General features: G+C 40.7%; 1 protein-coding gene across 1 annotated transcript in view; it reads right to left on the bottom strand.

The window, feature by feature from the left end:
- Window positions 1–13,573, bottom strand: part of KIF20B (kinesin family member 20B) — a 79,034-nt gene that overhangs the window by 38,755 nt on the left and 26,706 nt on the right. Inside the window, exons 15-18 of the mRNA XM_074999539.1 lie at window positions 9,430–9,655; window positions 6,412–6,473; window positions 6,056–6,175; window positions 2,055–2,220 (exon numbers count right to left, since the gene is read on the bottom strand). Of these exons, the coding sequence (XP_074855640.1) occupies window positions 2,055–2,220; window positions 6,056–6,175; window positions 6,412–6,473; window positions 9,430–9,655 (574 nt within the window). The remainder of the gene's footprint in view (window positions 1–2,054; window positions 2,221–6,055; window positions 6,176–6,411; window positions 6,474–9,429; window positions 9,656–13,573) is intronic.

Below are 13,573 nucleotides of genomic sequence, written 5' to 3'. Positions count from 1 at the left end.
ATTAGAAACACCGAAAAGGAAAATGGCAGGTTTCCTCTTAAGACCCAGAGCTCTTTCCTTGACTGAGCCCTGAAAACAGACTTAACTATAAAACCCATCATGTATTCTCGATATTAAGTTATATAATAAAATTATGCTGCTGACACAGAGAAAGTATACGACAGCGTATCTAATTTATGTTGCAAACAGAAGGAATAAAAGCCTATTCTGAAACCCCATACTATTACCGAGACAGTTTTGTATGCTACCAAGAAAGCCCTAGAATCAACTCCAAATATTTTTAGTGCTTTATAATTGAAAGCTAAGATAATTTGGGGAACGTTGTAATGCTGTAACATTCTGTGCAACTTCCAACTTGGAAATCCCACCTGTGTGAAGAAAAATCCTCAAGAATTTCTCTCTCTCAAAAGTTGCAGGATTGTTAAAACTAAAATTTGTTTTTCACCCTGTGTTTGTTACTAATATTTAAAATCTCTTTCTGTGAGAAGTTGACTTTTTAGCGAAGTTTGAAGAAGATACATTTAGCCATTTTTGAGTTATGTATTTAAGGGGCAGCAAAAATTCTCCACTTTCCAGAAAATCAACTGACTTTTAGAGGTTTGACTGAGTGCTCTTTAAAGAGACTACCAAAGACTTAAGTTTTACATTTTGAAAAGTTTGCTTTTCCTGACTGTGCAAATGTAAGAGCAGAAGACTGTAATGTGGTACCATTATATCTGCTTTCCTGTTCAATACTAAAAATATAGTGTTTAAAAACTGCCATCAGGTATGAGTACCAAGATTACAGTAGGCACCACATGTGGTCTGTTATAACAAAGTGTTTAATGTCTGCTCTATTTTGTCATCACCTTCTTCCTTGTTGACAGTCACATGAGTTGCTCCACAAGGTGGTTGTACAAAGACCCATGATTGGCCCTACCCAGCCTGTGAAGGTGTTCCTGAGCACTCCGGGTCCTTCTCTTGGCAGAGAAAGCAGCATCGGCAGTTTGCATGCCCGATATGCCCTAGACCTAAGGAACTTCCTGTACCACCCCCCCTTTATTTAACATGGTCCAGAAAGGAGAGCCTTTAACAGCTGTTACTGCTCAATTCTACGGAAGGGATTGAGTTACCTGTAACTCCATGTTTTGCTCCTCATTTTATGCCCAAATGGCTTTTCTGATCCCGTCTCTACTTGTTACCTCAGGAAATTTCTAGCTCCTCACTTGAGGAGGGAGGAAAAGACTCTAGACTGCCCCATTATCGCCTCTCTTTTATTCTTGCTTGGGTCAACAAATTCCCATCAGTAATTCCCATTCAATTTGTGTAAATATTACACCTGTTATTTAAGACACTTTCACTTGTGGAGGAGCAGCTACAAGATCCTTGATTGTCAGAAGCAAAGCAGGCTCACAGTTCAAGCACAGAGAGATCTCAGCACTGCAGACATTAAACTGCTTAAGTAGATTCTTGCCATACATGACTGAAATGCCTACTTAATGTAGTTTCCACCATGTAATGAGTAACACTAGATCCCAAAATGAATTTGAGTTTTTATCATCAGTTTTGCATATTATATATAGATTTTAGCATTCAACATTTGTACGTTTTTATAGGCTGACCTAATGAAATAACGTGCATAGAAACACATACAGCACATACATACTATATGACGCACATCAATGCTTCAGAGTTTTAAAAAAGAGCTTAGGCAGGAAAATACTAAGGCTTAAGAAAGTTACAGCAAGCTTGGCAAAAAAACAGCAGTTAAACATGCCAGTTGTAGTCAAAGTCCAATCTAACAAACACCTTGACTACATCAGAATTTGCAAAAATGTATTAGCAGATATAGCAAAGGGGAAGCATGACATCTAAAAGCAGCTTTTATTTTAAGTATTCACAAACAGTTGAGACATTTTACTTAGACACAAGACGATGAAAATAGTTACTTCCATTTAGCACTTAACGTTGCTTTCTTCTCAGACGATAAAGTTTACGAGTTGCAAGTTTTTGTTCTGGCATTGGAATCAAATTTTTTCGGAAGACTCCCTGTTTGGTTGTGGTAGAAATGATACCTTTCTTTGTAGGTGGCTCTTCCTCTTGGGTAGGCTTACTTTCAAAGCAGCGCTTTCTTCCAACATCCAATATACTCTTTGCGTTATCACTAGACTGAGTGCCTTCTGTTGTCCCATGGCTGTTCTCCTTTGCCATTTGTCTTCTAATAGTAGTTACAGTATTGTCCTGTGTTTAAATAAAATTAGTTACTACCTGCCATTATGAAAAATGACCAGCAAACATGTTACAAGCAAGAAAATAATTTCAATTTAATATGAAAACAATAAATTAAAACAGGCATATAGTGCTCCTATGAAGATTTTTGTTGGTGGGGGGAGAAAGTCAGCTATTGATTGCCTCTTCTGTGGGCCATAAAGAGGTCTGTAATGCCCTGGATTACAGAACACAATGCAAAAGGGAAGAAAAAGCACCAACAGAGATGGTTTGCATGGAGCCAGAGGGAATACGTATTCCATCAATAAAACAGTAATATGTTTCAAAAGTAACTCTTTCCAAAGAAATATACAGAAGCTATCTGGATTACTTTTACAAGTTCTTTACACTTCGTCATCTTCTCAAAAGTGGAAATTGTGGTAACAGCCTTAACCCTTCCTCCCTCGAACCAATACTACTTGATGTACTTTCTAAATAGGATAGGAGTACCCATCATAAAGTATTAAGCTATGAACTACAAATCTGACTAACTATTAAGATTAAAGGTATTTGCATGAACAAGCCCATACTTGCCAGACAGATAAAGACAGGACATTTCTACTAAAAATGCCATGTGTTTATAGAACTTCACTTTTACACTATCAAGTTTTTATTAAGAAATACTGGTGGACACACAGTTAAACGTTTGTTGTTGTTGTTTTGTAGCTTCACACCTGACCACTCTACAGGTGCAGAAACACTGTATGGACAGTTTGCTTTGGAAAACGATTAGAATAGCCGTATCTTGTGCAAATCATAAAAAATTTGAGAGTGTAGTTATTACTCAACTATGAGTGTAGTTCATACTACTGAAAAACTGAAGGGAGGAATAAGATGAATCAATGTTAACTTGCACTGCCTAATGTACTGTAAGGAATAAATCAGCGCGGAGCTTGCAGAAAAGAAAAATGGATGAATATCGATAATACAGTTGCAAACATAAGATTATTTTTACCTGCAATTGAGCTCTCTCTCTAGAAGACTGTCAACTAGACTGGAATAGTTACTTGACTTTGATACACATAGTAAGTCAATACCACTGCAAGTGCTTATAGGCCCATCCCATCGGTTACAACCATAGTAGCAGCCTATGTTCCCTTTAAGCTGTGTGTTTGTGCCTCTGCCCAGAGCAGATTCAGATGCTTCCCACATGATTAGAAGAGCACCCATGACTAGTTTTTGTTTGTTTTGGTGGCCCACATTCACACATACTTTGGTGCACATAAAAATATTCTGCATAAAGTCAGCCATTTCAAATAACTCTTACCCTGCTTCCTGCCACCACTGAAACTTGTCTCTCTGTGCAACACTCTCTCCATTATTACTCCTACTCCCCAACACAACAATCAAAATGAACCATGCTAATGGCATTGGGGGCCGCTGCTTTTCCTCCATCTCCAAATCCTCATTTACTGATACATGCTTTCTCTTCTGAATTGCTCAAAGACTCCTTTAATTAATCTGTTCCTCCTCCTCCTTCCAAGGCTTTATTTCTTCTTCACTTCATTCTCCCATTTATTTGGGCTTCCATGATGTTTTAACTCTAGACTCCTGCTCACCATTTCTTTCAATCTTCAAGTGTAGATTCATCTGCCAAATAAGACCTATCCCATGACCACCTGATTGAAAGTCATGGATGTACCTATCCTCCATGAATGATATAATTATTTTTTAGACCCAGTTATACTTTAGACCTTCATAAGACCTCCGACAACAAGTCCCATGTATCGACTGTAGGTTGTGCTAAGAAGTACTTCCTTTTGGTTTAGATTTGCTGTGTTACTTTCATTGGGTGATGCCTGGTTTGTGTTATCTGAATGGGTGAATAACTTTGCTATTGACCTCTCCACACCTTTAGTGATTTTACAGACCTATATCATATCACCTTTTTTTCATCCTAAACTGAACAGTCCCAGTCTTTTTACTCTCAACTCTTACAGTCCAATCATTTTTATTTCCATTCTCCATACATTGTCATCACCCCAACCACGTTTACTGTTTTTATTGAGGTTATCCTTTACCTAATTGCTGGGAAGCTCACAGCCGTCATTGAAATCATTTATGGAATGGATGGAAGCTGTTAAGTCTCAGCAGGTTGAAAGCTAAGAGTAAGATTTCAACTATATCTTTTGTGGAACTTCAGTATGCTGATGACAATGCAGTTTTTGCCCACTCTGAGAAAGATCTTCAGGACTATCCTGAATGTGTTCGCCGATGCTTACACGCATTTTGGTCTCAAGCACAAGATGACAAAAGTGCTCTGTCAACACTCTCCAAATGAGGTATCACATGCTCCTTTTATTAAAATCACTGGAAAATACAGGAGAATGTTGACCATTTCCTCTACCTTGGAAGTCACTCTCAAAGTCAAATCTTGATGCAGAAATCCAACACTGTCTGAGCTGTGCCAGTTCAGCCTTTGCTTGTTTACTGCAAAGGGGTTTCTGAAGATCATGACATCTGAATAGACACCAACCTCCTTGTTTATCAAACCATTATTCTCCCAACTTTGTTGTATGGGTCTGAAACCTGGACAACCAACCGACAGAGATGACTTGGAAATCTTTAAGAGGCATCACAAATGCTGCCTCCGCAAGATCTTGAAGATCAAATGGGAAGACAAAGGTATCAACATTAGTGTTCTGAAAGAAGCAAAGACTACCAGTATCAAGGCAATGATCATACACCAGAAACTCTGCCAGACGGGTCACTTTGTCCAGATGCCAGACCATCGCCTTTCAAAACAGGTCTTATTCTCTCACCTGAAAGAAGGGTTCCATAAGGTTGGGGGCTAAGAGAAGCACTAGAAGGACTTGCTGAAGGGTAACTTAAAGAAGTGTAATATTGACATTGACACTTGGGCAACAATTGGCCACGACTATTCAAGAGAGAGAAGTCCTACATGACAGTCCACTGCATTTTGAAATGGTCCGCCAACAAGCTGAGGAGGAAAAGAGGCGCAAGAGGAGGGAGCGACTGGTTTTCAGTCATGATCAACAACCTCCTGCCATACCTGGAAACATCTGTCATCACTGTAATAGAATTTGTAGTTCAAGGACAGGCCTTACCAGCCACCTGAGTATCCACAACTCCCATGGAAGATGATCATAATTGGCAACGAGTGACTGCCATCATCATTATACATTTTCCACTTCTACTATCTTTTTTTTTTGGGATGGTGCAACCAGAACTGCACTCAGTATTCAAGATGTGGGAATATTATGGATTTAGATAGTGGCATTATACTTACTGTCTTATCTCTCTCTTTTCTAATGGTTCCTAACACCGTCAGTTTTTTGATGGCTGCTGCCCATTGTGGGTAGTTCTTTGAAAATATCAGGTCAGGACTGCAAGAACTTTTTCCTGAGTGGTAAGAACTCACTCAGATGCCCTTCATTTTCATGTTTTGTTAGGATTACATTTTCCGGTGTGCATTACTTTGCATTTATCAACACTGAATTTCATGTGTCATTCTCTTGGCCAATCATCCAATTCTGGGAGATCTCTTTATAAGTCCAAAGCACAGTGGTAAAAGAGTCAACAACCTTGATTAATTAAACAAAACAAAAAAATTCTGAAAATGTTGCCAGCTCATTTTGTGCATCTTTTCTCCAGACCCTTTATGAATATGTTGAACACTAATGATCTTACTATATATCCTTGGGAGACATTGCCATTTCTCTCTCTCCATTCCAAGAGCTGATCACTCTTTCCTACTTTGTTTTTCATATTTTAACCAGTTATAACAAACACTGGAAAATCAGATGAAGTTTTGTACTTTTTAGGAAACGAAGATCCAAAAACTTACGTAGTCTTTTACTGTAGTCTCTAAATGGGATATTAAGTCTTGTAGTCTACTTATAATATCATCTTTTTGCTCCACAATGCACATTAACTCTTCAATTCGTTTATTTTGTGTCGTCATTTTCTTTGAAGAGAGAAAAAAGTTAAATATTTACTAGGTTTTACATAACAGAACACATTGTAACGTAACTCCAAATCCTTTATTCTCAAGGTTGCAATGAAAACCCAAATGTAATAGCACTCGGTCTGTTCAGTTAAGCATACTATGAAGATCTGACATTAAAAAACTGTTATGATTGTGTGTGAATAATTAGGGCAGACATTCGTTTCGGTGAATTCACTTCTCTTAAAAAGAGTTACCTCAGTAGCTTCTTGAAGTTTTTGAGCAGATTCGTGCAATTTAATCACTTGAATTTCAAGCTCTGTAAACAAACAGAGAAACTGGATGTCACCAATTGGATTGCAAATTATTGGGAAGTCTTTCTACAATAAGGTTTTAGTCATTTGCCAATATTGGAGGAACACAGACATATTTCTCCCACTTTAATGTGGCAGTCTAAACTATTTGATTTCATAATAAAACGTTTAAATAGTTTGGAAAAATAAATGCATATATTTCAATCAAAACCATCAAATATTTTCACAGGGTCCATCGGTGCGTCTCTCATGGAAAAGGGCAATTTTGAACAAGGTAGATATATGCAGAACGACCACTAGCTTAACGTTGTTGCTTAGATCTCCTCAAGGGAGATGTCCAGAAAGATAGCTTCCCTCTTAACTGAGCAAGTGATGCCCCCTCCAGAAGCAAGGGGTTTCTCTCTTCTTCCTTGCTTTCTCTAGGGCCGCCAAGGGTGCTGCTACAGACAGTGCCGGCAACTGCTGTGTGCTGGGTTTGGATGTGGCATGTGGTCCCTGTTGTGCAGAGTATGTGAACTGGGGTGGAGGCGGGACATGAGGGCTCCCATGGTTTTTCATACCACAGTAAGTACTTGGGGTTTGTGTAATACGCCCCAGGAGAGACTCCTGTGTTGGATGGTTTCTAGTAGACAGGGGCGATGGACGAGAGAACTCCTTGTTCTTCCTTGCTCCAATAAGGAGCAGGTGATATTGGGAAGCAAAGAGACTCAATGCCAAGTTAACATCAGCACGTAAGATAGGGGAGTCAGGGCGGAGCCCACTACCAGATGCTTCTCTCTGGGAACTGCTGGTTTGTTTGGACCCTGTAGCTGTGTGCTTGTTGGTGTCACGGACTGTGGAGCATGAGGCTGCACCTCTGACTAGCAGGTGTGCTTTGGAAGAACAGGCCATTTGTATCAGAGCCGCACCCATTTTCAGGTCACAGCTTCCTTATTGGGGGTGCAGAGGCACGGGGTTTTGATTTTCCCCTCACTGCCTCTGACACAGCTGGCTCTGTCAGAGTCAAGCAGTGCCAAGATTATCCACAACTCAGGTCAGTGCCAATGCTGGATGTCTGTCTGCTGAACAGCTCTTTCGCTGATTCCTGCGGTGGGGACTCAGGTGACACTGAGTGATGTTTGGCAGAGTGTTCTGATGTGGGAGTAGAGGAAGGGCACCTGTCAGAAACCATAATAAGTGAAGTGAATGGGGAGGGAATAGAGGTAGGTGGTCCTGAGTTTCAGGCTGTGATACAAGTCTGAGACACATATGGGAGGAATTTGAGTTGCAAATCTCTAGCCTATTTTGTTCTGGCTGAGTTTGAGGCAACACTGACACTTTTGTGGATTGTGTGCTTCACCTAGGTAGCAAACATACTGATTGTGGTCACCTGAGACAGGCACTGCAAGCTTGTAAGTGAGGTGGCATTTAAAGCCCAGGAAACAGGACATGCTGGGGTGGAGGGGAGAGAGGGGGATGGAAGCTGCTTGGGGGATGGGAGGGAGATTAAACAGAGAAGGGAAAGGGACATCTGCTAACAAAGTAAGTAAGTGAAACTATTAAGTAGGGGGGGCACTGTTGATTGCCCAGAACTGTATCCTAGGATGGCAGAGAAGGAACTGAGTGGGTGCTGGTTGCACATCGCCAGCTAACTGTCTGGAATAGGACAAGACAGAGATCATACTTGTATGACCCAACTAGGCAATGCTGCCAAAAGTCTCCCAATATGAGCACAGGTGCATGGAACCACCCTAAGTGGAGCACCCAGAGGTACAGCACTTATCTGTCCCTGCACCAAATTGGAAAGCACTATAAAAATCAGCATTGATCTTCACTGAAAGTCTGGTTTCCAGTCTGGTTGGTATGGGGTCAGCAGGTTCCCTGTGGCTCCCTGAAAGTGGCAACATGTTCCTGCTGCTCCTAGGGCCACACAGGAGGAACAGTCATGGGAGCTTGGTGTATTGTCTCTATCCCATTCCAAGCACTGGTTTCACAGATGCCATTGATCCAGAAAAGTAGCCAAGGGAAGCTGTGAGGGCTACACCTGAGGACAGGGTAGTGTGCAAAGCTGTCTAGCTGTGTCTCTGCCAATGAGCAGCAGGGACTTAGTCACCACTTTTGTGGAACCCCCCAAGATGAGTGCTGCCCAGATCTGGCTCCCCCAAACCCTTTCCCATGCCTCACTCCTCAGCCCTGAGCCCCCTCCTGCACCCAAACTCTGTCCCTAAGCCCAAACCCTGAACTTCTCCTATACTCTAAACCCCTCAGTCCTTGCTTGAAGCCCTCTTGTACATCTCAAACCCCTCCAGCCCCAGCCTGACCCCAGAGCCCACACCCACAGCTAGACCCTTCACCTTCCCACAACCAACCCAATGGCCAAATCCAGATTCCCTTGCTGCACACGGAACTCTTCCTCATTTCTGGCCCCATCTGAGAGCCCATATCCCCATCTCAGAGCCTATACTCCTGCCTCAGCCCAGATTATTTGTTAACCAGAACCCTCTATCACCCAACATGCTGGATAACAAAGGTTTTCCTGCATATTGCAAGGCACTAGTTCTCTTGTGAGATCATTCCATGTTGTGGGGTAACACAAATTACTGTATTTTACAGGTTACTAGAATGTATGCTGTGCATGTTCTTAAAAAGGTGAAACCAATAGCAAATTATTGTTAAAAATTTCACCCTTAAGTTAGGAAAAACTAACTTGCATAAGGCTGTATATTTTCAATTTTAAAATAAGGTGGCTTTCTTAAAATTTTAATATTTTGAGGCTTGGTTGATCTTAAAAGAGTGTAATAAAAATAAAGAGAACATCCAGTTTGATCATCTAGAAAGATCACAATGAGCAGATGTAAAATAACAAAATATGTTCAAATGTAAATATAAAAAAAATTAAGATATCCAATTAACTTAATTAGACTTCAATATATTTTCAACATCTGGATTAGTTCAGAAACACTCTTACTTTACCCCACAGACCTTTAGTTCTCTGTGTCAGCTCTTCTTTGGTTTTAGTTAACTCAACAGTAGCTTCTCCCAGTTTTTGTTCAAGCCAAGCTATAGCTTCCTGTGGGTCCTCTAGGGATACAATGTACAGGTGTGCTGCTTCTACTTGCTTCTTAATATCAGTGACATCATCTTGCATGGATGTAATAATGCCCTCAAGATCAACACAGCTGTCAGGAGCTCGATTATTTCCTCCTTCCTAAAAAGGAAATGAAAAATGCTTTCTGGTTATTTAGCAATGGCTTAAATTTCTAAAATCAGCTTGTGTAATCTGTAATAGAACTCTAGTTCTCCTGCACAGATCTTAGCATAACCGTCCTTGCTAAGGACAGTTAAATTTCATGAATTTGTCCATGAAAGGAAAAAGGATAAAAGCTAGAAATTCCCAGATTTTAATCCTGACTGATGCCATGGAGATAGACTATTAAGATAATATCTACCTCTCTTTTTGCTATTAGGCTGAAAACCAAGGGTTAACTTCTCTGTTATACTGGTATAAGCCCAAGTATCAGCAAAATTTTGCCATTAACCACACAGAAATGCTTTAAATTCCGCTATGAAGCCTCTATGAGCTCCATGCCAGTCCCATGGAGGGTTGGTCAGATGTGTGTTGATGCACTGACTGTCAAACAACAATACGAATGAAATCTGATGCCAGGACATCTAAATGATAAAAGATGCTGGCTCAGATGTCGCCTGGATAAACAAGGTCCCCGATACCAATTGAGCAATCGGGGTTGGGTCAATAAGTTGGCTACCAAAAGGAAATTACAACTAACACATATGCTATCCATTGGAACATGGAATGTCCGAACACTGTGGGCAACCGGAAAATTAGAGATGCTTCAGAAGGAGATGGAGAGATACCAATGCAATATACTTGGACTGGCAGAGATGCATTGGACGGGATCAGGAGAGATATGCGGTTGCAAAGTCATTTGATCAGGAAACTAAACCAAGCATGAAGCAGGAGCTGGATTCCTTCTCAGCAAAACAGCTAGAAGAGCATTATTAGGATACAAACTGGTGAGTGCAAGAATGATGGTAGTGAGATTTGAAGCAAAACCGTTCAACATCTCAGTCATTCAGGTGTATGCACCCACCCTGGACAGTATGGAGGAAGAGATTGGGCTATTCTATAAAGACCTGACAAAGACGGCAGAGGAGATACTGAAGAAAGATGTGTTGATCATCGGAGACGATTGGCATGAGAAGGTTGGAACAGATAACGAAGGTTGGGAAAGAGTCATGGGAAGGTTTGGATATGGAGAAAGAAACGAACGAGGTGAGAAGCTACTAGAGTTTGCTACAGAGCATGAGATGGTGATCTGCAACACGAGATTCCAACAAAAGGACTGGAGGAAGTGGACATGGCGATTAAATGACAGGAAGTCCAAGAACATGACAGATATGATTTTGATAAGAAGATAAATAACATCAGTACAGTAGTGCCGAACTTTCCAAGGAGCAGATATAGGCTCAGGCCACAGGCTAGTGATTGCAAACATCAAGATAAAACTCAAAAGAAAATGTAAGACAGAGTTTAAGAAAAGACAAGACGTGGAGAGGCTAAGTGAGGAAGAAAACAGGGAATGCCTACAGAGCATCGCTCAAAGAAAAGATTAAGAATATCACCACAGAGAAAGACCTAGATAAGACAGTCGCAGTGATAGCCATCGCTATAGAAGAGGCAATTGAGCAGACTGTTCCAGAAGAAGAAAAGATCAATAAGAAGTGGACTACCTGGGACACACTGAAGTTGGTTTAAGAAAAGAGCGCATTGAAGATCAGAAGAGATGCGTCTGAGATGGAAGAACAGCAATATAGGGTGAAATGCAATGGAGGTAAGGAAAGCAGCCAGAAAGGATATGGAAAAATGGTTGGAGGAGCAATGTGAAAATATAGAGAGGTATTATGGCAAATGTAAGACCAGGGAGGTGTATAAGACTATAGGAATATTAATAAGAAGTGGCAACTGAAACAGATGGCGATCAAAGATGAGAATGAAGAAGTGCTCATGAACAGGGAGAAGATTGTACAGCGATGGACGAGATATTACACCGACCTACACAAAACACAGTGGGACCCAAATGTCTCAGAGAGACTGATTGAAGAGATATCTCCACTGAATATCGAGAGCAAGACTGATATTTCAAAGGAGGAAGTAGCAAAAGCAGTGAAACGACTGAGGAACAACAAGAGCCCTGGAAATGATAAGATCACAGGAGAGATGATCAAATACGGCGGAGAAAGCATGATTCAGGAAATACACCGACTATGTAATATAGCATGGAAAGAAGGGAAGATGCCTAAGGAATGGACAAGATCTGTGCTAGTGACAATACCCAAGAAAGGAAGTACATTGGAGTGCAAGAACTACAGAACAAGTGCCCTAACAAGTCATCTAGGCAAGGTGCTGATGATGATACTGACTGAGAGACTAAGATCGCAGACAGAAGAACATATAGCAGACGAGCAAGTGGGGTTCAGAAAAGATAGAAGTACCATACAGTAGATATTGGCACTAAGACTGATAATGGAAAAAACTCGACGAAAGAACAAGAACGTATACACTTGCTTCGTCGATTTTCAAAAGGCATTCGACAGTATAGATCAGAAAGTGACTTGGGCCGTGTTGGGGTCACATGGAGTGGATAGCAGACTGATAACGGTTGTTGAAGGATATCAGTGACAATGCAAAGGCAGCGATGAGAACATGCAGGGAATTAGGAAGTTGGTTTAAAACAACTAGAGGTTCAAGACAAGGAGATCCAATATCGCCAACTATCTTCATTGCACATCTGGAGAGAGTGATGGACAAGATCAAGGAAGAGGTAGAAGGGGTATCTGTGCTCAGGAAAAGAATTAGCAACTTGAGGTTCGCAGATGATATAGTTATCATTGAGGAAGATGAGGACAAGCTAGCAAAAACGGCGCAGGTGTTAAACGAAGGGAAGCAATATGAACTGATTATGATCATAGATAAAACAAAAACAATGGTATTTGGAGCTAATGAAATAGGAAGGAGGATCAGCGTCAATGGTATTGAACTAGAAAATGTAGAGAAGTTCACGTATCTGGGGAGCAACGTAACATATGATCTGGACTGTAAGAAGGAAATAGTGACCAGAATAGCGAAAGCAAGAGCGATGGATAAGATCTGGAAAAGCAAAGCAATTAGCTTAAGAACGAAGCTGAGCGTCTTGAAAGTGTGTGTATTCAGCAGCATGTTGTATGGATGTGAGACATGGGTGATAACGAAAGATTTGAAAAGAAGAATATTGGCATTTGAAAGGCGTTGTTATAGAAAGATTCTGAGACTAAGATGGATGCAGAAGGTCACTAATGAGGAATTATATAGAAAGATACAGCTGAAAGAATCTGCTGCAGAAGGCTATAAAACAGAAGCTACAACTATTTGGGAATATTTGCAGACTGAACAACAAATGAAAAAATCAAGACCCTGGTATTCGGCATAATGGACGGTTCAAAGAGGAGAGGCAGACCCCACAGAGAATGGATAAATGATATGTAGATTGGTGCGGAGCTAGTCTACAGAAACTAAGCCACTCCACACTGGACAGGGAAAGATGGAAGGAAATAATGAGAGAGGCATCAGACAGCAACAGGCGCTGAGCCCACCGTTATTGATGATGATGAAATGCTTTACCTTGAGTTGGGAAAATGTGGAGTATAACATATCGTGTGAACAGCCTCTCAATTTCTCAATTGTTATTAACTACTGTCTGGAAATCCTCATATTTTTTTTGTAAAAGATTAACTTTTCTATTTTGAGATGCAGGGTTTTGGTTTTTTAAATGAAGATGAAACACATGGAAAAGTAGAGGTTAATATAATAGGATGAAAAGCTGCAGGACCCAGTCTCATGACAAAAACAAGAACAATGGCCTCAGATGCATATACAACTCTCACTGCTTGAGATGTGCACACAACACCTTTTTGAAAAGATGCGTTAGGCTCCTATAACATATTCAATGTGAGGAATCTAAAGTCACCTGGAATAGTTACAACACTGAAGTTAAATTCATACTAGATTTTACTAGACACTATAAACACATCTATCTTTTTAGCATACAAAGCTCAAAGTTTAGAACTT

Source organism: Carettochelys insculpta, chromosome 7, assembly GCF_033958435.1.
Source record: "Carettochelys insculpta isolate YL-2023 chromosome 7, ASM3395843v1, whole genome shotgun sequence".
Classification (NCBI taxonomy): domain Eukaryota; kingdom Metazoa; phylum Chordata; order Testudines; family Carettochelyidae; genus Carettochelys; species Carettochelys insculpta.
This window is presented reverse-complemented; position numbering and strand designations above follow the sequence as displayed.